The sequence below is a fragment of the Phodopus roborovskii genome, unplaced genomic scaffold (assembly GCF_943737965.1).
Source record: "Phodopus roborovskii unplaced genomic scaffold, PHOROB, whole genome shotgun sequence".
NCBI classification, from domain to species: domain Eukaryota; kingdom Metazoa; phylum Chordata; class Mammalia; order Rodentia; family Cricetidae; genus Phodopus; species Phodopus roborovskii.
In genome coordinates, this window is record NW_026126515.1 from 4,934,346 (window position 1) to 4,957,987 (window position 23,642).

General features: G+C 44.2%; 1 protein-coding gene across 3 annotated transcripts in view; it reads right to left on the reverse strand.

The window, feature by feature from the left end:
* The window catches only part of Dpf3 (double PHD fingers 3), a 260,400-nt gene that overhangs the window by 138,190 nt on the left and 98,568 nt on the right, over positions 1-23,642 (reverse strand). For all 3 annotated transcript variants that reach the window (XM_051196287.1, XM_051196286.1, XM_051196285.1), the window contains exon 2: positions 9,547-9,707. In XM_051196287.1, coding sequence (XP_051052244.1) covers positions 9,547-9,707 — 161 coding nt within the window. The remainder of the gene's footprint in view (positions 1-9,546; positions 9,708-23,642) is intronic.

Consider the following 23,642-nt stretch of genomic DNA (forward strand, 5'->3'; position numbering starts at 1 on the left):
CTATAATTAAAAACACATTGTCTTTAGTCCTCCATTCTGGATTCCCTAGGTATCTTTTTGTAGACTAATAAGATCGCCACTGGTTGGAGGTTTCTGCCTAGCCCCTTATTGGGAACGTTGCCAGGAATACCAAACACACAATTACCAGGCTGGAGCTTCCAGTCTCCTCCAGACCCTGGGCCTCTAACTTCTGTCATTCAATCTCTGATCTCCAAAGTCACTGGGAGTGGAGCTGATCGCTAACAATCAGTGTCATAATCAGCCATGCACACCTAATGATGGGGCCACAGAAAGCCACATGATAAAGTTCAGAGCACTCTGGCTGTTGAGCATGGGGTGCTGGGAGTATCACAACCAGAGATGGCAAAGGCCCTCCTCACCTCTTTCACAAGACTCTTTGAGCATCTTATACAGTATATTTTTATATTATTCTTTCCCCACCTAAATCTTCCCAGATCCTCCCCTAGCTTCTCTACCCACTTGACTTTACATTCTTTCTCACAAAAAAAAGCAAGGAGAGAGGGAGGGAGGGAGGGAGGGAGGGAGGGAGGGAGGGAGGGAGTGAGGACAGGAGGGAGGAAGAGGAAAAGAAGTAAACCACTAAAAAAAGAAAAAAGTAGTCTGATCTGTGTTGGCCATCTTCTCCTGAGTATGGGGCCTGCCCTGGAGTGTGACATATACCCAGTGTCAATCCATTGAAGAAAATTGATTTTTCTTCCCAGTAGCTATCATTTTCCAATAACTTTGTGCCCACTTCCTCCCCCCCCCCCCCCCGCCGACTCTAGGATTTTTGTCTGGCTTCGGCTTGTGCGAATTTTGTGCATGCTGTCACAGTCTCTTCCCTGGAATATCTAGAGAACACTGTTTCTTTAAAATTACCTACCATTCCTGGCTCTTAGACCCAATCTCCCATCTCTTCCCGGAGCCCAGAGGTGAGGGTTGTGTTCAACACCACCCATCCAGGCATGAGTGCTCTCTGCACAGTCGGGTTGTGGGTCTCTATGTTAAGTATCTTCTACTGCAAGAAGCTTCTTCAGTCTTCAGTGAGGGTTGAGCAATGCCCTGATCTGGGTTCCCACCAAGTATGGCTGCTGCAAGGTCCTTGGTGTCAGAGAATGACAAATGAATGGAGATGAACAGGGGAGGGCTGAGGAGGACATGTGTGGTGTTGAGTCCCAAGGGAATGGAGACGGCTGAGGTGGGTCCTTTGTAATGAGCTGCTGGTCCAGATAGGTAAACTGTTTCTCTGGGCTTTTTGAGCCACTGAAGTAAATGCCCAATTTTGAACAGGACCATGGGGGCTCCTGATTTGAATCCAGAGGTCAGAAACACAGCTGACAGCCTGGACTTGGGATTGGTATGTGAATGGGGCAGACTCGGAAGACTGGACCCTTGACCTGAAGAGTCTGATGATTCTCTAGGTAGAGAATGTGAGGCCAGTTACACTGTGGACACCCAGGGTGCATGTGCAGGGAATCTAACAATGAGTAGCATGAGAATAATAAATACATTTGTTCATGGGGGGGTGGCTAACTGTGGATACAGAAAAAGACAGTAAGTTTTCAATGGCAATTAAGTGCATATAAAGACGATCAGTAATACTATGATCAGTAATACTATTCATTAGGGGAACACAAAGTAAAACTATAATAAGTATTACTATACATCCACCAGAGTAGCCAAATTTCTTCTTGACTGGCAATGTGTAGTATTAACAGAGACATTAAGCAATGGAGCCCTCACACACAGCAGCAGGGAATGGTTTCACTTTGGAAGACTGCCTAACAATGTCTTAAAAGGTTAAGTATTCACCTTCCTTGTGATCTAGCCATTCTGTGATTGAGTCGTGTGCCCCAGAAGAATTACAGTATGTGTCCATGCAAAGAACTGAACACGGATGTTCATAAGGGCCCTCCTTAATATCAACCAAAAACTAGAAAGAAGTCTAAGATTTCATCAACAAGGTGAATGGTAAACAGTGTGGCAGCCATACAGCAGACCTGGCATAGAAAGAAGTTACTGATGTATGCTCGCACATGGATGAACTGAAAATAATTATACTGAGTGAATGAAGGTAGGCATCACCACCTCTAAAAAAAGAGTACACAGCAGTTGATTCCAGTATATAGAGAAGTCAGTGGTTCACCCCCAAGAAAGAGAAAGGAGAGGTAGCAAGATAAAGAAGAGATGGGTCAAAGGGATCTAGAAACATTGTAGGATCAAGGATATATTCATTATCTGAATGTGCAAATGGTTTTACTCACATACACATCCATCAAATCTCAACAAATTACACACAAAAAAAGCATACATAGCCTACCATGTGTAATTATATGGGTTAAGTACCATTTTCCCAGAATGCTTGGAAGTAGAAGTAGTTCAGAACCCAGAGTTTTTACATCTTGAGATATTGATATCTCATCAAGCATCCTTAATCAGGAAATTCAAAATTCAAAATGCTCCAAAAACTGAAACTTGAAATTTTGAATTTTCAGGGTTGCAGACCTCTAGTCCTGCCTGCAGGTGGACCTGGGTTTAATTTCCAGCACACACACACACACACACTCTCTCTCTCTCTCTCTCTCTCTCTCTCTCTCTCTCTCTCTCTCTCACACACACACACACACACACACACACACTAACACACACACACTCTCTCACACACACACACACACTAACACACACACTAAATAAATAAATAAATAAATAAATAAATAAATAAATAAGAATTCAGATTAGGAATGTTCAATATGTATCTAATAAAGCTGTTTAGGTTTTCATTTAATGAAAATGTCATCCCAAGGATTTCTGTTTCTAGACATTGGAGTAGGTAAACTTTTCCCCATTTTTTAAAACATTCATGGGTGCTTTATCCAAATTTATGTCCTGAATCACATATGTGCAGTATCCAAGGAGGTTAGATGTTAGCATCAGATTCCCTGAGACTGGAGATGAAAATGGACATTAAGTTGTCAGGTGAATGGTAAGAATCAAACTCAGGTCCTCTGCAAGAGCAGCCAGTGCTCTCAACCTCTGAACTAATTCTCCAGCGCCATCATATTCATTTTTAAAAGTACAGCCATTCAATAGACAATAGTGACACATAAAGTGAACAAAGCAGGTCAATAAAGAACACTGGGACCTGAGGCATATCTGGATGGTTGAGTGCCCTGGGTATTACTTTTATATCAAGTTTCCTGGACTGGGTTCTGGTAAAACTGATAACCTGAAGATATCAATAAAGGTAAAGCAACAAAAAAGTCCCAAGAAAATCCTGTCCTCTAACCAAAGACCAGAAAAGAATAGTGTAAGGTATCCATGCTTCCAGAATATCTGGTATGTTGATGTCAGAGAGGGCCAGAGGGAACCTTGAACTCTTGAGGAACCCTGACTCCCACTCTCATCGTCTGGTAAACACACATGTGCGTGCACATGCGCACGTGTGTGTGCGCACACACACACAAACACACGCATGCACACACATACACATACATACACATACGCACACACACCTACACCACATGCACATGCACACGCACACACACCACACACACATACACACACATGCACACAAATATACACACACACATGCACACACACACATGCACACACACACACCACACACACACACATACACACACATGAGCGCATGTACAGCAACAGAGGAGCCTACCCAAAACAAGTGATCAATAACAACTAGTCTTATAACAAAATAGCCAAAATGTCCAAGATCCAATCAACTTAGTACAAAAAGTCTAAATGATGCTAATGTTAGAATTATCTGACAAGAATTTTAAAGCATTCATCATAAAAGTATTTAATCAATTTTGAACATGCATGATGATTAAAAAAAAAAGTCTCAGAAAAGGTAGATGGCCAAAACAAAATGAACTCAGTGACATCTTTGCAGGTTGTCTCATAATGTTTTGTCAACTCTTACTTTTTTTTAACCTTATAGTTCCTTTGAGTATATATTATGCTCCAGTTGTGTGTTTTTATGGGATTCCCATAGTGTGTGTGTGTGTGTGTGTGTGTGTGTGTGTGCAAACCTGTCTGTCTCTGTGTCTATATGTGTTTCTTGTGCTTTTTCTATTCCAATCTGTTTGGTTTTGTTTTACCTTATTTTATTATTATTCTTTAGATGCCTGTTTGTTTTCTAACTAAGGACAGATTCAGATGGAGGAGGATGTGGAGAAAGGTCTCAGAGGAATTGGGGAAAAGGAAAGCAAAATCAAAATATATTGTATGATAAAAATCTATTTTTAATAAAAGAAAAATAGAAAAAAACAGGAGAAAAAATACAGAGAAGATACAAGGAAGGAACCAAATAGAAAATTGAGAAAAAAATAGTAATCAAAAAACCAAAAAATTCTCCAAGGATGAAGCTTATCAGCAGAATGAAAAGGATAAAATAAAAACATAGTAAAAGAAAGATAAAATTCTAGAAATTGCCCATAAGGGACTGAAAAACAAAAATAGTCTGGGGCGGGGTGCACTGGAGAGAGAGCTCAGCAGTTAACAGCCCTTGCTGCTCTTCCAGAGGACCCGGGTTCAATTCCCAGCACCCACAAGGCAGCTCACAGCTGTCTGTAATTCCAGTCCTAGGAGAGCCAATGCCCTCTTCTGGCATCCACAGGCACTGCACATGCATGGTGTACTTAACATTCATGCAGGCACAACACTCATACAAAATGAAGGTTCACATTTTCAAACAAAAAATAGAGCCCGGAGGGCAAAGAGGGCCGCTATGGGGCTGTGGCAAAAGATCTCCCATGTGTGTTGTTAGAGTCTCAAAAAGAAAGTGAATGAGACTGAAAACAACGGCCAGTGATGTCTCAGATTCGAAGAGAAAACAAAAACAAAACAAAACAAACAAAAACCTACAAGTCCAAGAAGCCAAATAAACTTCAAGCATAATAAAGCTGAGCATACCTATTCTAAGATACATCAAAAATAAACTTTCAAAGACTAAAATCAAAGAAAAAACTTGACAGTGGTAAAATGATCACACTTCTCATACAAGGAAATCCCCGGGACTGACAGACAGATCTCTCTTCACAAACCATTGGAAGAAGCTGCAAGCTTTTCAAATGCTATTCAAAAAGAACTGCCAATTTGTAATTTTATGTCCATAAAAAGTATTCTTAGGGAATGTAGGAAAAATCAACATGTTCTCTAATGAAGGAAACCGAAGAGTTATCACATATCTTTAAGTAAATCTTTTTTCAAGATAGATATTTAATTAGTGCCTCCGTCTAACCAACTGATTCCTAACTGGTTAGTAAGGCAGCTATTTTATAAGTGGAGATGGTGAGAGGATTCGATGAAAGGAAAGGTTAGGTGTGGTTTTAAGGGCGTTGTATGAAAAAGATCTTTGCAGTGAGAAATGATTTCATGTCTTGATTGTGGTGTTGGTTATGTGTGACAAAATGGCAAGATCTCCAGAACCCCGTGGAAGAGGGGACAGAGTGGTTAGAGCCAGAAGGGATGGAGGACAGGAAGAAAACAAGGCCTTCTAAATCAACATGAGCAAAGCCCATGAGCTCACAGAGACCGGAGCAGCCCGCGCCTGCATGGGTCTATACCAGGTCCTCTGCATGCATGACTTCCAAGTTTAGCGTTTTTATGGGATTCCTGGGTGTGTGAACCAGTGAGGCTCTGACTCTCCTGCCTTCCTTTGGACTCTTTTCCTTCCGTCGGTTTGCCTTGTCCAACTTCAATCTGATACTTCTTGTTTTATTACATATTATATCATTTGTTATATACTTATTTTATATGTATTGTGCATTTCATATATTACTTTATATAAATATATTTGTATATTTTATATATTAGATTATGTTATTTATTATATACTAATATTTATATATTCTTACTATATTTTTTATATTTCAAATTGGATGAATGAATAAATGAATGAATGAGAACCTAGACACTGGTAATAGTTAACAATTAAACTGTCATTTATGCCTGTTGGGAAAAGGAAAATCAGTTTTCTCCAATGGAGTGGCACTGGGCATATCAACCACTTCAAGGAAGGCCTCATGTTCAGGAGTAGTTGACCAACACATAATAGACTCCACAGCGTGCGTGTGTGTGTGTGTGTGTGCGCGCGCACACGCGCACACGCTTTTATTTGATTAGTTTTTTTTTTATTTCCTTTTCAGTCATGTTTTATTTTGTTTTCTTGGTTTGGGGAATCTGTTGTTGTATGGGGGTTTTGCCTGTTTTTTGAAAAAGACTTTAAAGTTGGGTAATTAGGGAAGGAGAAAATGTCTGGAAGGACTTAGGGGAAAGGGAGAATATGGCCAAAATATATCAGAACTTTAAAATTGTTTTAAATTAAAAAAAAAATAGCAAGAGCTCTTCACATGCATTTTACTGATATCAGCTTCTGGTGTGACATCTGGTATGATCGTAGGGGAAAGTGAATGGAAATCAGAAAGGCATTCTCTGTACCATGCTCACAGTTCCCAGGAGGTATGCAATGACTCAAAATGAGAAGCTAATCTTAGGAAAAGAAATTCTATGGAACCTCTTCACAGAGCAATCCCTAATAAATAAAAGCAAAATGAAACCTATAAATCCAACTGTGTAGAAGACTTACTGTCACAACCAACTCAGAAGACAATCTGAAGTGACTTTGAGGCTCAATGATTTTAACACTATAGCAAACAGCAAAAGAAAATAATCTTAGGCCCTGTCCAGTAATCTTACTATGAACAATCCTGCTGTTACTGTGAAATTGATGTGTCTGTTGTAAACTCTGTATGGAACAAAGCAAGTGTGTCAGTATCCCTAAATCAAGGTTTGGGGGTATATGCACATGTGTGTTATATGTATGCATGCTTTTGTAAACATGTGTATGTGCATGTATGTGATACATATGTACATGCATGCATGCACTCACGGACAGAGAGAGAAAGAGAGACACAGAGTGTGTGTGTGTGTGTGTGCACATATGTGTGTGTTTGTATATGTGTGTTGAATGTCTGAAAAAAGGAGATAGAACAAAGATAGTTAAGTACAAATTATTTAAAACTGAATTATCTAGAAAATAGTATAGCTCCACAGTATACTTGAAAATATCAGATTGCCTAGCTATGCTGGCTGGAAAGCCAAAGAAACAATGATAAACCTGGAAGCTGTGAATAGCATAGATGGTAGCTTCTAGACATCTACAAAAACAAGAAGCCAGGGCTCCTAGAAGAGCAGCTCCTCTAGGTCTAAGGCAGGAAGTGTACAAAAGGAGCCTGCATCGATTTGTTCTGATATTAGGATGGCGGAAGCCATCAGAAGGAACTGGGGTTGTTTCCAAAGCCCTACTGGCTGAAGGTGGGACCATGTAAGCATCAATCAGAATAACAACTGCGATGGCTTAAAGTGCATCAAATGTCTTTAAGTCCAAGTTCATGGTAGCACTTAAAATAACTGTATTGATCAGCTTTGGACAATACCAAGGAACCAATTCATTATTTTGAAAACTGGTAAATACGGGAGAAATGTCATTTATCTAATGTCAGCTGTACCTCGTGATAACCAAGTTTTAATGAGAGGATGTCTTTCTTTACAGAACCTGTAGAGCTAATAAATGAAGAAACAATGATGGCCTCCAATTAGACATAACATTTGTTTGGGGGGTTTTATTTTTTTTGTGTTTTTGTTTTTGTTTTTTGGGGGGAGGTTGTTTTTGTTTTTTGTTTTTGTTTTTGTTTTTGTTTTGGTGGTTTTTGTTTGTTGTTGTTGCTTTGCAACTCTTAATGGAATAAGAATCCAGATGATTATCATCAAAGGCTGTTAACATGAATACAGGGAAAAAGGGAAGATAGCCAGATTATAAGAGTATCCTGATGATGAAGCACAAACTACCACTTAGAGAGAGAGAGAGAGAGAGAGAGAGAGAGAGAGAGAGAGAGAGAGAGAGAGAGAGAGAGAGAGGAGCTCCTGAATAAGTCTCTAGACCTAATTACCAATTCACAGGAACAGCACCATGGGGATGCAATCAGCAAATCCGAGCTCTGGGAAACCCTACAGTGCAAACAGCCCAGTTTCTTCAACAAATAACATACAAGGGAGAGAGTGTGTCAGAGAAAAGCCTGCAGATTTCTAAGAGGCACATCAACCAGTTTCAATGGAAGAATCCTGTTTGGAGCCTGGTTTACACTAGAGGTAGCAGGAGAAATGAATGCTGACTACTTGATTTGATAGTGGTTGTGAGATTGGTTGGTCGTTTCCTTTATCTTTTCAGGCAAAATCTTGTTATGTATCCCAGCCCAGCCTCAAACTGCAACCCTCTTGTCTCAGCTCCCTAAATACTGTGATTACAGGCATGTCCCACTGCACCCAACTGATCTGACATTTTAAGTCCATAGTATTCATACATGAAATGATGTGTTGTCCCAGATCTACTTCGAAGTCATCCAGAGTCTGGGAGAAAGGTGACAGCTAAGTATGAGTGTAACGACTGGCCATAAGTGACTGTTGTGAAGCTTGGCCATGAGGATTTCAATTTTCTCTGCCATTATCCAAATTTTACATGCATATGAAACTTTTCAAAACAGAAGCTTGTTTAGTATACTCATACAGAGCCAGATGCAGTGGTGTATGCCTTTAATCCTAGCACCTGAGAGATAGAGGTAAGGAGACCAAGAGGAGATCAAGATCATAGCAAGTTTGGTTTGGCTCCATAATAAGTTTGAGGTCAGCCTAGGCTATGTGAGACCCCACTAAACACAGGGGGAAAAAAACAGAGGCTACGGAGATGGCTCGGTCGGTAAGGTACCTACCATGAAAGCCCAGACTCTGAGTTCAATCCCCAGAACCCATGCAAATGCACACATTTTTAAACCCAGTGCTGGGGAGGATCCCAGCAGATCCCTGGGGCTCACTGGCTGGCCAGCTGAATCAGCAAGCTCTGGGTAAAAGTGAGAGAACCTGACTCAAAAATCAAGGTGAAGAGCAACTAATTAAGGAAGATACTTGCATGCACACATGTACACACACACACACACACACACACATCCCATGCACACACAGGAACAGGTATACACACATATATACATGCACATAAAATTAAATTTTGAAATAAATATGACCAAAGAAAAACTGCATTTATAGAGCTAGCTGTCTCCCTAATCTATACCAGTGGGTTTTTATTCTATTCTGAGAAGCCTAGATTAAAAATCATGGTCATGACAGCAATAATATCCAGCACTTTAGAGCATATACATATTGAGTTGTTTATGGATACTGTCATCTAATCTTGATAAATTCTGTGTAGTAAATACTGAGATTATCTACACTTCACATATGACAAGCCTCAGGGACAGAGTTCTGATGGCAAAACTAAGCCTAGTTCCCACAGGTAAGCATATTTGCAGATTCTAGCCAACACCCAAGGGTGGAAAATGAAAACTGCTTTCACTGAACCTCTTTGAGATAAAAACCCCATCCATCTGTGACCCCCACCCTACCCAGCTGTGAGAAGGACTCTTTCCTCCAAACGGGAGCCCCTGTGCATGCTGGTCCCAGCAGTGGCTGGCTCACCTGGGCCTCGGTGCCTCTTCTCCATCCAGATGTAGCAATTGTTTTGGGCCACCCCAGTCTGCGAGTCCAGGAAGGGGAGACGCACACTCCGCTCTGCACACAGCCGTGAGTTGTAGCTCCGGCAATGCTCAATGGCTTCCTTGTAGAACTGGTCCCCAAGCCTACAGGAGACAAGACAGCAAAGGAGTGAGACCAGGGAAAGTAGAAACACCACCAAAGGGAAGCAGTCCCCTGCCCTCTCCCCAGGAAGACGACGCGTTTGTGGCAACCAAGCCAATGAGTACCAAGAGCCTCTACACGATTCCATTTCCTGTCCCAAGTCTACCAAGTCACTTAGAAACTCCTTTAAAATAAACCCCAAAGAGCAAACCATCAGTAAAGGTGACTACCCCTGTTCTGGGATGCTGAGATGTGGCCGGCTCCTGGAGTTGGTTCCATAGCAGTGTTCTGCATAGGCATCCAGCTGCCAGAGCCCTCTCTTTGAGTACCCCCACACTTTGTTCTCTGAAGTTGCCAAAACATAGCCAGATTGCTACTATGACAGAAGCATTTAGGATAAACCAAGACTACAAGGGCAGAGGAAATACCCTATTGAGGTTCAGCCATTCATTGTAAGAAACAAGGGCACATATGGATCTTCTAAACCCACAGTTAAAGAAAAAGAACGTTTTCTGATCAAAACCAAGCAAGAGAAGTATTTAAAATTCTGTCTGGAATTGCTGAGGGATGCTGAAGAAGGCAGAACATTGCCCTCAGTTACACAACCCCCAAAGGGAGCCCACCAGGCTCCAGTGCATAGCCCGCACCCAGTCCTGCTAAACACACAGTAGTAGGACACAAAACAAAAAGACATGATTGTGAGACAGGGACTTGTATGGAAGAGGAGAGGTTGATGCAGGTGGGTGAGCCATAAGAGAGGTCGGGGTGGTCATCTGAATGCATCATGTGTATAAAATTTCCAAAGAATAGGTTTAATTAATAAAAATTTAAACGGTGAGGCTGGAGAGAAGGCTCAGCTGATCTTCCAGGGGACCCGAGTTCGGTTCCCAGCATCCAGTCAGGCAGCTCACAGACACCTGCAACTCCAGCTCCAGGGGATTTAGTGTCCTTTTCTGACCTCCACATGCAGACACATGTATGTAGCATTTATACCCACACACACACACACATAAATATATGCATTTTAATCAGGCAATAATAATAATAATAATAATACTTGAACTCAAAGCAATTCATTGAAGATACAAATAGAAACCCATCCTGGTTTGCAGGGTGCTGACCCAATATGAACAGAGTCAATCAGTGAATGGAGTATTTCAGATAATCTGGATCTTTTGAGGCCAGCACATTGCACTTAGCATATTATGGCATTCTAGGTGCATCCATGCTGTAATATACATCAGGGTGTCCTTCTGCAGCAGACCATATTATATCCCATACTGTTCCATACCAGTTCCTCAGTCAGTGGACACCTAGATCACTTTCATGCTCTAGTCACTGTGAGTATAACTACACTCTCTATAGAAAATATATCATAATACCCTGTAAACACAGGGGCATAAATATCAAGTCTCTACTTTCAATTATTTTGAGTTCAGGCCCAAGGGTGGATTTGATGGCCCATATAGAAATTCTGCTTTTTGTTTTTACTTTCTTTCTCTTTAAGAACTACCACACTGTTTTTCACAGTGGCTCAGCCATTTCACAATCCTACCAGCATTGCACAGTATATTCCAATACTGCTTGCTACACTGCAAAATTTTAAGCAGGCTTTCCCATTTTTTTTAAGTCAATAGGTCAGATTCTACTAAACATCTTTTAACTTTATGCTGTTTGTTATTGTTGTTTTTACTAGTGTGTGCATGTGGGGGCAGGGCACGTGTGTGAAGGTCAGCGGACAACTTTGCAGAAAATTTTGTCCTTCCATCAAGGGTGGAACTGAGGTCCTAAGGCTTGCTCTGCAAGCACCTTTAGTAAGCACCAAGCATCTCACCAGCCTCCTACCGAAGGATTCAAAGCAAACATCCTACAGTTAGAGGATGCAGTCACAGAAGGTTCCTCTGTAATTCAATTGTTGGCAAGCCTCAGAGGAAAGAACAATGCCCCCTGCCCCTTGCCCACCCTTCACCTCTCACACCCTCTCCTCACCTCTGAAGATCCTCATATTCACACAGAAGGGCTAGCACACACAGAAGGTATCCCAGCAGTAACAAAACCAAACTGCCATCAAAGCCTAATAACCGCACAGCAGGAAATGAACTGGGGCGGGGGGGGGGGGGGGGAGTCGAAATCCCATTAAAATGCTATAAAATGGAACGGCACATAATCTGATGTAATCAAAGATGCTAACAAGGACCATGAGATTGATCAAAAATGAAGACAAAGTATTTGCCTGTGTCATACTAGCTTGAATGGCTCCCCCTGCTAAGGCAATATGTCTCAGAGGAATGGAACCATTTACAGGCAGCTCAACCCAGGTAACATGATACAGCCTGCCCAGGGTATCCAGCAGCAACCACCCATGCCATACTGGTGTGAACTGATCAGAATTCAAGAGGGAGAGGTTTCCCATAGTCTGTTGTTTTGTTTTAGACAGGATCTTACTATGTAGTGGGTATTCCTGCCTCAGCTACCAAGGGCCAAGATGATGGGGTATGTACTACCATCAAAATCCAAGGTTCATCCCATGAGCTTGAGAGAGAGAGAAAGAGAGAGAGAGAAGAAAAGAAAGATGTTAACTAGTTCAACCTAAGAAATTCTTATTAAAGGGAAAAAATTTTAAAAAATGAGTCAAAAGAAAATGGAAGATAGGGTAAAATTCATCTCCTAGAGGAAATAGGATTTCTTTCTTCCACATAGACTTCTGGAAGCCAGTACCAGAAAAATCCATAGTAAGACTTCAAGGCGAATTCCCCTGCCATGTTCTTCACTTCCAACGCTTTGGCCCACATAAGAGGAACGAAAAAAGTGAACTTCCTCAGAATGAACTGTGAAGTTGCCTAACCTCTGCGCCTCACACCAAATAAAGGAGAAAGCCAAACAAAGCTGGAACACAGCGAAATCAAAGTTGATCTCTGAATATTCAGTGTAGTTCTGAAAGGTGTAATCTTTGTGTGAATGAAACGTCTCATAAATACTAAATACGGTATGATGCCAGAGTGCTCACTTTCCACCTTTACATGGGTTCCAGGGACTGAACTCAGGCCATTGGGCTTGCACAGGAAGCGCCTCTAACCCACTATCTTTAAGACTGGAGCCTCACAAAGTGCCAGCCCATATCATCTATCCCCAGGGAAATCACTTTTAAACAGACCTGGTGCTGGTAGCAGTTTGAAAACAAAGTTAAAAGCCATTTTTGAAGATATGGAAAGAGAGAAAAAAAAAAAAAAAGGCTTCAACCCCCATGGATAAGTTTAAGTGGCACTTCTCTGAAAGTTAATTAGCCAAAATCTTCACGGAGCTTTCTATACACTCTAAAAGAAAATCGATGGCCAGGTCTCCCAACCCCATGGAAAGCAATTTAAACAGAAGAGAAGACAAATGTCCTTTCCAATATGGCATTTTAAAATAAATAAATAAGTAACATCCCACAAGGAAAGGATCCCACAGGTGACATCTGCATTAAAGCCACAGGGGGCAGAAGGCACAGGGACAGGCTGGCAGCATATGACTCATTTTGTGGAGTTGTGACCAGTGTGCCCCAGGCTGGAGCAGGCTTGGACCAATCTCAGCCATCACCTGTCTATACCAGACCATGGGGGCTAGATTACCAGGGCATGATTGATGTCTTGAGCTGGAGGAAGCTGGCACCAGGCAGGTTAGAGTGATGCCCTCATCAAGAACTGACCCCAGGCCACTAAAGGCTGCAATGAGCAACAGAAAGGCAAGAAGTTGCTGGGCTCTGAAAAGCCTTCCCGTCTGGAATACCAGCCGCTTTGTAAGGGGTAGGAGGTCTCTTTATAGTCCCAAATGGACAGACGGGTCCAGTCTAGCTCTGAGAACTAGATATTCCTCTCAAGAGATTCCCAAGGACCTTTCTTGAGCGTGTCTGTGGGGAGATAAATTCCAGGGCCTGAAGGGCCCTCTGCTCCTCTTCCAACCTCCTAGTCTAGAGAACGCGTTGGTTGGTGAAACCTCCTGACTACCTTGAGCTAATGCTCAGGTCCAACCCTCTAGTCAGACACTTGCCCTTATTGTCCCACAGGTTCTGCACCATAACTAAGGACATGTGTCACATCATACTTCAAAATACGCACCCATCCAGATATGATGGAACATGCCTACAATCCCAGTTTCTATAAAGTGGAAGCAAGAGGATTACAAATTCGAGGCCATCCTGAACTACGTCTCTGTCTCCAGGGGTGGGAGGGAGCATTCAAAAGCAAACTCCTCCTCTTCCACCACCAGCCTCTCCCCTCCCCAGCTTTCACTCTTCTGGGAGGGGGGAGCAAGAGGGTCCCTGCTCTCCACCCACCCCACCCAAGGTCCTTCCTTTGCCCTCACTCCATCTGGCACTAAGTTCTGTCACTTTCCAGAGTTCTTGTCTATTCACTCCTACTATGTGGCCACAAGTCCCCTGTTGCTTGTTACAACAGGACCTTGGCCTACTGTTTGTGTCTGTAAACAGAGATAAGCAGCCTGGGCCAGTGACATTTCTGATCCCTTCTTCCCTCCCACCGCCACCCTCTGCAGTGCCTCTGCCTGGCACCCTAGCACTAGTAGTGTCACCCAGCAGCCTACAGTCCCTAGCCACCCCCCAAACTCATCTCCAGAGCATTGACACCCTGCTCTTTGCACTTTAGCACGCGTAATGGTGGTATGGAAAGCTTTGTGCTCACTTAGCTTGGAATAAGCCCTGGAAAGCTACAGGCAGTTTTCCACAAGGGAAAGGGACCATTTTACTTCCCTTGATGTTGTACTGTTCTTAGAGTGGCCCTTGAAAGAAAAGCTAGCTTAGTGATAGACTGAGCTGTGTCACCCCACATGCAAAAAAAAAAAAAAAAAAAAAAAACCAAAGATGTCCTGACCCCTAGATTGATGGCATTTGGAGACAGGTAATTAGGTTATGAGGGTGGATCCTGCACAATGGGATAAGAACTAAGAAAGGAATAAACGTAAGGGGTTGGGGGATAGTTCAGCCCCAGTAAATGCTTGTCTTACAACACAAGAACCTGAGTTCAATCCCCAGAACCCACATTTAAAAGAAAAAAGGCTGAGCATGCGGGGGGGGGGGGGGGGGTGCACACCTATAATCCCAGGGAGAGGCAAGAGGACCAGAAATTCAAAGTCATCCTCAGCTACAGGGCAAGTCTGAAGCTAGCCTGGGATGCATGAGATCCCACCTCAAGAAATGAAAAATTAAATACATTAGTCCCCCCTACATACACACTTGAGGACACAGCAAGAAGGCAGCCATACCTAATAAGCCAGAAAAAGAGCCCTTCCTGGGAACTTCACCTTGCTGGCACTGTAATCTTGAACTTGCACAACCCATAGAACCAAGAAATAAGTATTTCGTTACAACAGCCCAGAACTAGTGAATGATGTTTCTCAAACAGGGAAGGCTACTGAGATAAAAATTCTAAAACCTTTCTCCTGGATTTCATTTTCTTACAGCAAAAACAACAATACTATTACTGTATCAATTTAAACCCAATTCAATGGTTATGGTAACACGTGTCTTCCCTACTGGACTGTGACTACAGGAGAGCGGACACTCCATCTACAGCAGCTGCTCAGGTTGGGCACTGAACTGCTCCCAGGACACATTTGCTCCAGTGGGGAAGAAGTGGACTGAGTCGGGTAAGCCAGCAGCCACCAAATCCTGCACTTTCATTTGAGTCACTCCCAGCATCCAGCACAGAACCCACTACACAATTGGTGGCCCGGAAGTTGTGCTATGTTGCACTTGACCACCCAGGTGCCACTGGCACAGGAGAGGCATTTCCACATAGGCCACAACTCGTATACTACCTATGTGTGCTCAGTCCTTAGCATTACAAGCACATGGAGGTCGGTGACTTGGAGGCCTGTCCACTTGCAACTTTAGCGGAGAAAGTGAGAATGTCTACGATCTCTCCATCACCCAGCACCTGGCTCACTGCACCCATCTCTCACTATAATCATCATAGCTCTCCTCTCAGCCACCCTGGCAGAAAGAAATCTCCCACCGGTCCGTGGTGATGGGGAGGTGGTGGTGGTGGTGCAGGCACACTTTTAATCCCAGCCCTTAGGAGGCAGAGGCAGGTGAATCTCAGGGAAATCTCCCTTAAACCTTCCTTTAGCCTTTTACTCCTAGGTGCAGATCTCAAGAGTGGCCCCCAGTGCTGTTCCGATGCTTCTGCCGGGCTGTGGTAGCTCTCAGAGAGCAGGTGTGTGAAAGGCTGGGTACCAGGCAGGCTGCCCAGATCCACCACTCACGGGTTCCCCAGCCCCGGGCCTCACTCTGAATACCTTCCCTGTGGCTCACACAAACTGTTCCATAGGCCTGTGGGGCCTGTGGAAGGGCTCGATAAGCTAGGATCCGAGGCACACAGGCAGGAGTGCCTACAATCCGCTGTCCTTCCTTTCTTCTCCTGTGGAAGAGCAATCCATTTTCAGCCACTTTGTGGCAATAATGCTGCCTGAACAGGCTAGTACTCTGCATGTGACATCCCACCATGGAAACATCACTATGACAGTGACTTTGTGGCTGTCAGAAACCCATTCAAATCTCTGACCCATCACTGAACCTCAGACATGAGAGAGCAAAGTGGCTTGGGCGTGATGTTCCAACAGCACTCCCAGAGCCTACACTAAGTACCAGAGGCCACACCAGACTCATCTGTTGCTCTACCCCAAAGCCCTGACCAAAGTCTACTATGCTGAATGGATAGATGGGTAAGTGCATAAGTAGAAGAACCCATCAATCAAAGTTAATCCTCGTCTGATAATTTCCTACACAGAAGCAGCAGACAGCCTTGTTCTTGTACCCAACAAATTCTCATGTCCACAGTTTGGCTAATCTGAACTGGTTCAAAGCTACCTGAAATCCTCCCTTTTCTAGGAAAACTCCCAGGTTATCCTGACCAAAACACTCTTCTTCACCCCCCCCCCCAAACCAGCCTACCTAATTACTGGTCTTTGCTGTCTTTTTTGTTACTCAGCCAGACTGTGTGTGGATGTCTTAAAGATGGGGCCTGGGAATTGTATTCTTGCCTGTTCCCAAACCACGCACATTAAATGAGTGTGAGTGTCTGAGTGGAATTCCTATTAAACATCTATCAACGATGGCTAGCCCACCAAAGAGCAGCATTCTAACACACACCTTGTGAAACCCTTGTACATACATGTCTGTTTGCTCGGCCCCTGGATACCAATTTAAAATTTGACTACAAACCCTTCCCCGGTTATACATTAGCCAATAGCAGTAGATTGTGAGGTCAAGCTCCCATCAATGGGATGAGGCACCGTTGCAATCCTGTGCTAGGATAAAAGTGAAGTGAAATTCCTACTCTGGAGTGCTTGCTCACCCAGTTTGAGTCTTTGCCTACTCTTTAGCCAAAGTAAATTACCTCGCCCAGTTATTTTCTTTTTTTGTTCATGTGTCTCCTTGTGCAATACTACACATAGTCTAATGTTGTTTTCCAACACAGGCCATCCTTAGAAACCCAATGGAAGTGTCAGGGTTGTGAGGTGTGCAGAACACAAAAACCTCCTGCGTTTGAGCATGGGGTGGGCCTGAAGGCACCTGGCATCTCTAAGCACTGGAGAAGATACCTGAAAACAAGCCTCCTATGAGACTGCAGCCCACTATATTTTCCCATGTCCTAAAAGAAGGGAGGTGGGAATCACCTTAGCTCTAGAATTTCTTTCTTTTTTTTTTTTTTTTTTCACCACAACCTAAGCTGCCCTGAAGGACGTCACTGAACTACTGGCATACATATGTGTCTCATTGGAAGAAAGGTCAAAGAAGTAGAAGGAATGAGTGGGTGTGGCTTGTTTGGGCTTACAGATGGAGAAGTCCATCATGATGAGGCGTCATGGAGGCAGGTGTGTGGGTGCACTGCTCATACTGAACCCACAGTAAGGAAGCAGAGAGGGATGAGTGTCCCAGCTTGGCTAGCTTTATCTTCTTGATGTCTGGGATCCTAGCCCGTGACATGGTACTGCCCGAATTCAGGAGCAATCTTCTCTCCTCTATGAACCTAATCTACATAATCCTTCACAGATGTGCCTAGAAGCTTGCCTTCTAGACAGTTCTAGAATCCTGTCAAGTCCACAGTCAGTGTTCACCATTAGAACCCCCTTCTCCTTCTCCAAACCTCAGAAGCTGACTGACCTCTGTGCAGACATCTGATCTACCCCAGGAGACACAGATCATTCCTGCCTGTCATGAAATGCCCCACTGTGCCGGGGATGCCATCACCTCACCCTGCTCTCGGAAAACACGGTCTAAGCAGTGACTCTCACACTGGGGTTTGTAAAAGAAACCGATTGGTAGTAGAAGGCTGGGAGATTGGTCCTGATGCTGATTCTGGGGGCTTGGAATGTATTCCCCACACTTCAGCCCACTGTCCACCCCCATGCACTCAGTGCTGAAAGCTGCACCACTTTGTCTAAAAGAAGGGCACAGATGGATTCTTTAGACACAGAGCTGAGACGCTCCAGTGACACACTCTAACTCAGCTGGCTTGGTTCTCACTGGGAAAACCTCAAGAAGCTGCATGGATTAAAATGACAGCACTGACCTGTCCAAAGCCAATCCCCCAGAAGTCCTCATCCCTTGTAAACATCCAGGAGGACTAGTCAAGGCCTATATATGGTATAGACACTTTGACATTCTCATTCACTCCGCCTGTGGCTCTGATCTTCATAATGGCCGTTGGGGACAAGGGTGACCCTTGTGAAAGCCACTTTAGACAAAGAATTTGAACCCTAAAACTCATTGTGATTTCAATGCCATTCAGCGGATGTTCAGGCCCACTAGACCCAATAAATCCCTCCTCCTCTGTTGAAGACTTTCCAGGGAGTTATTATGCAAAGCTGCCTAAGCAAGATGGAATTTATATTGAACCTGGACATGATTTCTGAGCTGCCACTGGATGTTCTGATGACATATGCATCTCAGGGTTGAAGTCAAGGGGCTGCCAAGGACAGGAGACTGGAGGCAGGAGACTCCTTCCAGTAAATAATGGGAGGGGGAGGGAGAGAGATGCTCTAGGGAAGAAGGAAACTAGCTTCACTTGTGCCTAAGGTTTGCCTTTCAAATGGCATCTAGATGTGACAAAACAAATCTGTCCTCTGAAAGGTAAAGAGTGTATAGAATGTCACCAACTTTCAAACATCAAGCAGCAGCAGCAATGCCCCATTCATGCAGGGTGACTTGTTCCCGGAAAAGGGAGCGCATCACGGAAGAAACTGAAGAAACTTCATCGAGTGAAAGGATGCCTAGTTCCTTGGCTGGGCCTCATCATGCGCCTGCCATCCTGGAACTCAGGAGGTGGAGACAGGAACAGCAGGGTCATGACACCAGGCAAAAGGAGAGAAGGAAGGAGGAAGTGGGAAGAGAGGGAGGGAGGAGGAAGGGAGGGAGGGAGAGAGGGAGGGAGGGAGGGAGGGCGGGGGAAACATACAGAGAAAGGCGAAAGAAAAGGAGAGAGACAAGAGGGGGAGGCAAGAGAAAAAGATGCCTAGATTAACCTCATCACAACCTGAGTCTCTGCTGAAACCCCAGCAGGGCACCAAGACGTTGTCCCTGAGTGTGACCATCATAGGAGTAGCTCATCAATTAGACCATCCTCAGACTGAGAGAGCTCAGCCAGCTTTGCTGCTGGAGGACCTCAGGCTCGGTGCTGCCCTCCCCAGCAGAGGGAATATGGTCTGGCATTTAACACAGCCACAAAGAACATGTTCTTCCACAGTCAATTCTCTACACAGCTGCCCAAGCGACCTTTTCAAAACAGAAATCAGACCATGACATTCTCTCCTCTTTAAATCCCTCCAGCACCTTCCCATAGCACTCAGAATAAATCCAAACTCCCTCCCATGGCTATAGAACCCCAGACTGTTGTCTGACTCTACTCACCTTTCCCACTTGGTCTTGTCTCCACCCTCCTCATGCTGGGTTCTGTCTTTCTGTACCTCTTCCTCTTCCAAGGCCATCTCACCTCAGGACCTTTTCATATGCTGCCACCTCTATCCCCACAGACATCTCCAAGATCTCCTGGCACTATTTAAAAGCTCAAGCTGTACAATTATCTAGAGTAACTAACCTACCCCAGTGCTTCCTGACCCCGTGCTATCTCATACCCTATTTTAGTTTTTATAACGCTTTACAGTGTCAAGTTCTCTTTGCTTAGCCAGACGTGTTAGTGCACACCTTAAATCCCAGCACTCAGGAGGCAGAGGCAGGTGGATCTCTGAGTTCAAAGCTACCCTGGTCCACATAGAAAGTTCCCAGCCGGTCAGAACTACACAGTGAGACCCTGCATATCAACCACAATAACAATAATAATATATTTTAATTAACCCCTGTCCAGCTAGGTCCCAGTCCCTTCAGATCCCCTGCACCCAACACAGGATTGGGATTCTAGGAAATATTCAGGTGGTACCACTGGACAAATAATGGAAAGATGCAGATAAACCAGAAGTCAGAGAAGAGGCCTGCAGGACTTAGAAATAAGGAATGTAGAGATGCCTCCCCATTCCTGACTATCCTCTGACCCAACGCACCTAGGACCGCAGGCCTAACTCCATCTCTACATGAATTTTGCTCATGGCCCACAATGCCACCTCTGCACCCCAAACTCTAGGGCAAATGCTGGTAAACAGTGCCCATTTGTAGTGTTGCTCATTGCTTTAAATGCCCAAAGGGACAGTCCATGCTTGAAACCAGTGCTGCAGACCAGCCAAACCAGAAGATAGTCTCCAATGTGCCCATTCTGTTTCCCTTCAAGGGCCTTCCTCTAGATCATCCTCCTCTGAGGGGTCTGTCCCGGCTTGCCGATCCATGCCCGTGTTCTGAGCCCGAAGCCTACGGGTAGTGCCAGGGGCACTGCAGGCTGGGGGTGGGAAAGATTAGACAGGAAATCAGTGAGGACTTGAAGGTTATCTGGAGGGCACAGTGTCCCCACCAGGCACCTGCTGGGACTGGATTTGTGGTTCTGACCTCACTTGGGGACCTCTGCCCTCCTGTCACAGTTGGTTAAGATCAGCCACAGAACCAAGTGATCTTCGGGCTGCCCTTCTAAGGGACATTCAGACAAAGAGGTGTCTCCTTCTGCCTGCCACCCGGTTCAAAAGCACTCCGTGTTCTCTTGTTAGGCTGCTAAGAAAATCATCAACTTGCCATCTTTTGAGGTGTATACTTAAAAGTTCCAAAATCTATGCTGAAGCTTGGCTGGATTTAGAAGCTGACTGTCCCTTCTTCGTGTACCTATTTTCCCAAGTCCTTGCACATCATCTATCTTTTCCTGACACCATCTTCTCTCCCACTCCATCCACCTCATCAAGAGTCACTTAATTAATGTGTGGGATAGGAACAAAGCCCTCAGCCCAAAGCCTCTAATCCAAAGCTGAACATGAGTCTGGGGGGAAACTCGGAAGGGTGGGCTGAGGAAGTAGTTGTCTGTAGAGTGTTTGTCCTTGGTTAAAAAGCCAGTGTGATAGCACACGCTGGAACCCTAGTGTTGGGGAAGCAGAAATGGGGTCTTCCTGAAGCTCACCGGCCCACCAGCCTAGCCTAAGCACAAACCCCAGGATCTGTGAGATACCCTGTCTCAACAATAAAGTGGAGCTGACCAAGAAAGAGACTCAGCATTAACCTGTGGCCTCCACATGCACATGTATACACATGCATGCACAACCGCAGACACAAAACTAAACGAAAGAGACACACCCGGCGTGGATTTAGGATGACATGATGATGGCAATGAGAGAGACATAGCTGATGCTGACTGAGCATGTCCCATGTGTGGCTGGCAGTGTTTTATATGATTTGTATGTAGTATTTTATTTAATCTCATTCAACTCTGTAGTGAGATATTCACTTTGTCTGCATCTGTGGCACTGACCGTGCCCATTGGGGTGGAGACAGGGGTGGAAGTGACCTGCGGAACTAGGTCTGAGGAGGAGCCCGGGAGCGCTCTCTTGGTGGTGGGATGCGGATAGGAGAGGTTCCAGTGGAACCTGCTGGTGTTCATCTGTCTATGTTGTAAGTTATGTCTCCCTGAATAAACATCTACTCGGCCTATTTGTTTATCCTGATCCTTATTAAACCACGATACAACTCCACATCATCATCACCCCACTATAGAGATTTACAAGCTGAAGTTCACAGAATTCTAAGCAATTTTCCTTGAGGCCTAGTTGGCACTAGGAAGAAACCCATATTTCTTGTAAGTACTTACTCAATGAGCATCACAGACTTGCTGATTAATTTTAGCTTTTTCATTCCTTTATACCTCAGTTTCCCACACCACCCAAAAGCCCAGAGCTACCTCTCTAACTCAAGAGCATGGTTGGTTGGTGGTAGGAATTCCTGAAAAGATACCATCAGAGAAGTATCCAAAGAGGCATTCATCCCAAGAGTGAGCAAGAGGTACCGGACTGGAAAGGCCCTGTGGTCCTCACATCTCCTAAGAGGCAAAGGAATCCCAGCCTGAACTAAAGAGGGGCACAGACATCCCAGAGTTGTAGATAGTACTCATTTGCTCCCTAGGTGCAGGGAATCAAACTTGGGTCCTTTGGAAGAACAGTATATGCTCCTAACCACTGAGCCATCTCTCCCAGCCCCTGCGGCCTAGTTTTATTGGAAAGAAACTCAACTGCCAGAGAGATGACATGATCTGTCCCTGGCACACAGAGGTAGAACCAGCATGAGCTCATCAGACCAGACTCTTCACTCGGGGCCTTTCACGCCATTTACAGCAGGTGTCTGGAAACTACAGACCCTGAACCAAAATCTGACCCACTATAAATCATTGTTAAAAAAAAAAAAAAAAAAGTTTTATCAGCAGAGCCACGTATAGAGTTCTCCTGATCTATGGTTTTGTTTTTCACAACCCAAAAATATTCAATGAAAAGTCTAAAAATTGCCAAAGCACAAGTGTTAATTTTCAGGCCACTCTGAGGTGTGTGGTGAAATTCCACGCTGTCCTGTTTCATCCAACCCAGAAAACGAATCCTCCCTTTCTCTGGCACACCTTACCCTTACATGCCACCAGCTTGTAGCTTAGGAACCGTCACACTGCCATCTATTGCCACCCCAATTATCAAGATCAGCCATCACAGGGTCAGTATCTAGTTATTGTTCTAATTCACTATTACTTATTTTTCTTAATATCTTACTTGGCCAAATATGTAAATTAAACTTTATTATGGGTCTTAATCCCATATGGGTCTTCTCATTGTTATCATTAAATACTCAACCAGAAGGGATTTTAAAGGGGGGAGAATTTTTTTTGAAGGACTATAGTTTATGACTGTGGGGAAGGCATGGTGGCAGGAGAGGGAGGTGACAGGTCACACTACAGCCATCGTCGAGAAGCAGGGAGCGATGAGTGAATGCTGGAGCTTAGCTTGTTCTTTCCTTTTCATTCAGTCAGCCCCCAGCCCATGGGACAGCACCACCCACACCAGGGTGGCTCTTCCTACGTCAGTTAGCCCAGTCTAGAAACATGTCACAAACATGTTCAGACCTTCATCTCCTAGATGAACCTAGAGCCCCTCACCTTCAGAATCACTATTAACCATAATAGGTCCGCAAGTGTTAAAAGGTGCATGTGTGTTAATAGACGCACATGTGTTAAGGACCACGGTATTTACAACCTCCATCTAAGGGTTCAGGTATCCACAAGGGAGTCTATTATATTTTCAACAGAGACCACACGGCCTGCAGAGCTCAAAATATTTCTCATCTGGACCTTTATAAGCAAAGCTCCCAACTTCCAGCAAAATCCTTGAACAAGGCAGACTCTTCATCTTCACAATGAAGAAAAAAAAAAAAAAAAAAAAAAAAAAAGGAGGTCTAAGAGTCATACAACTTAAATAGATAGTTTTACAATTATCTCAGCTTGGTACAACTTAATAAAAACCCATAAACACAGCTAATAACA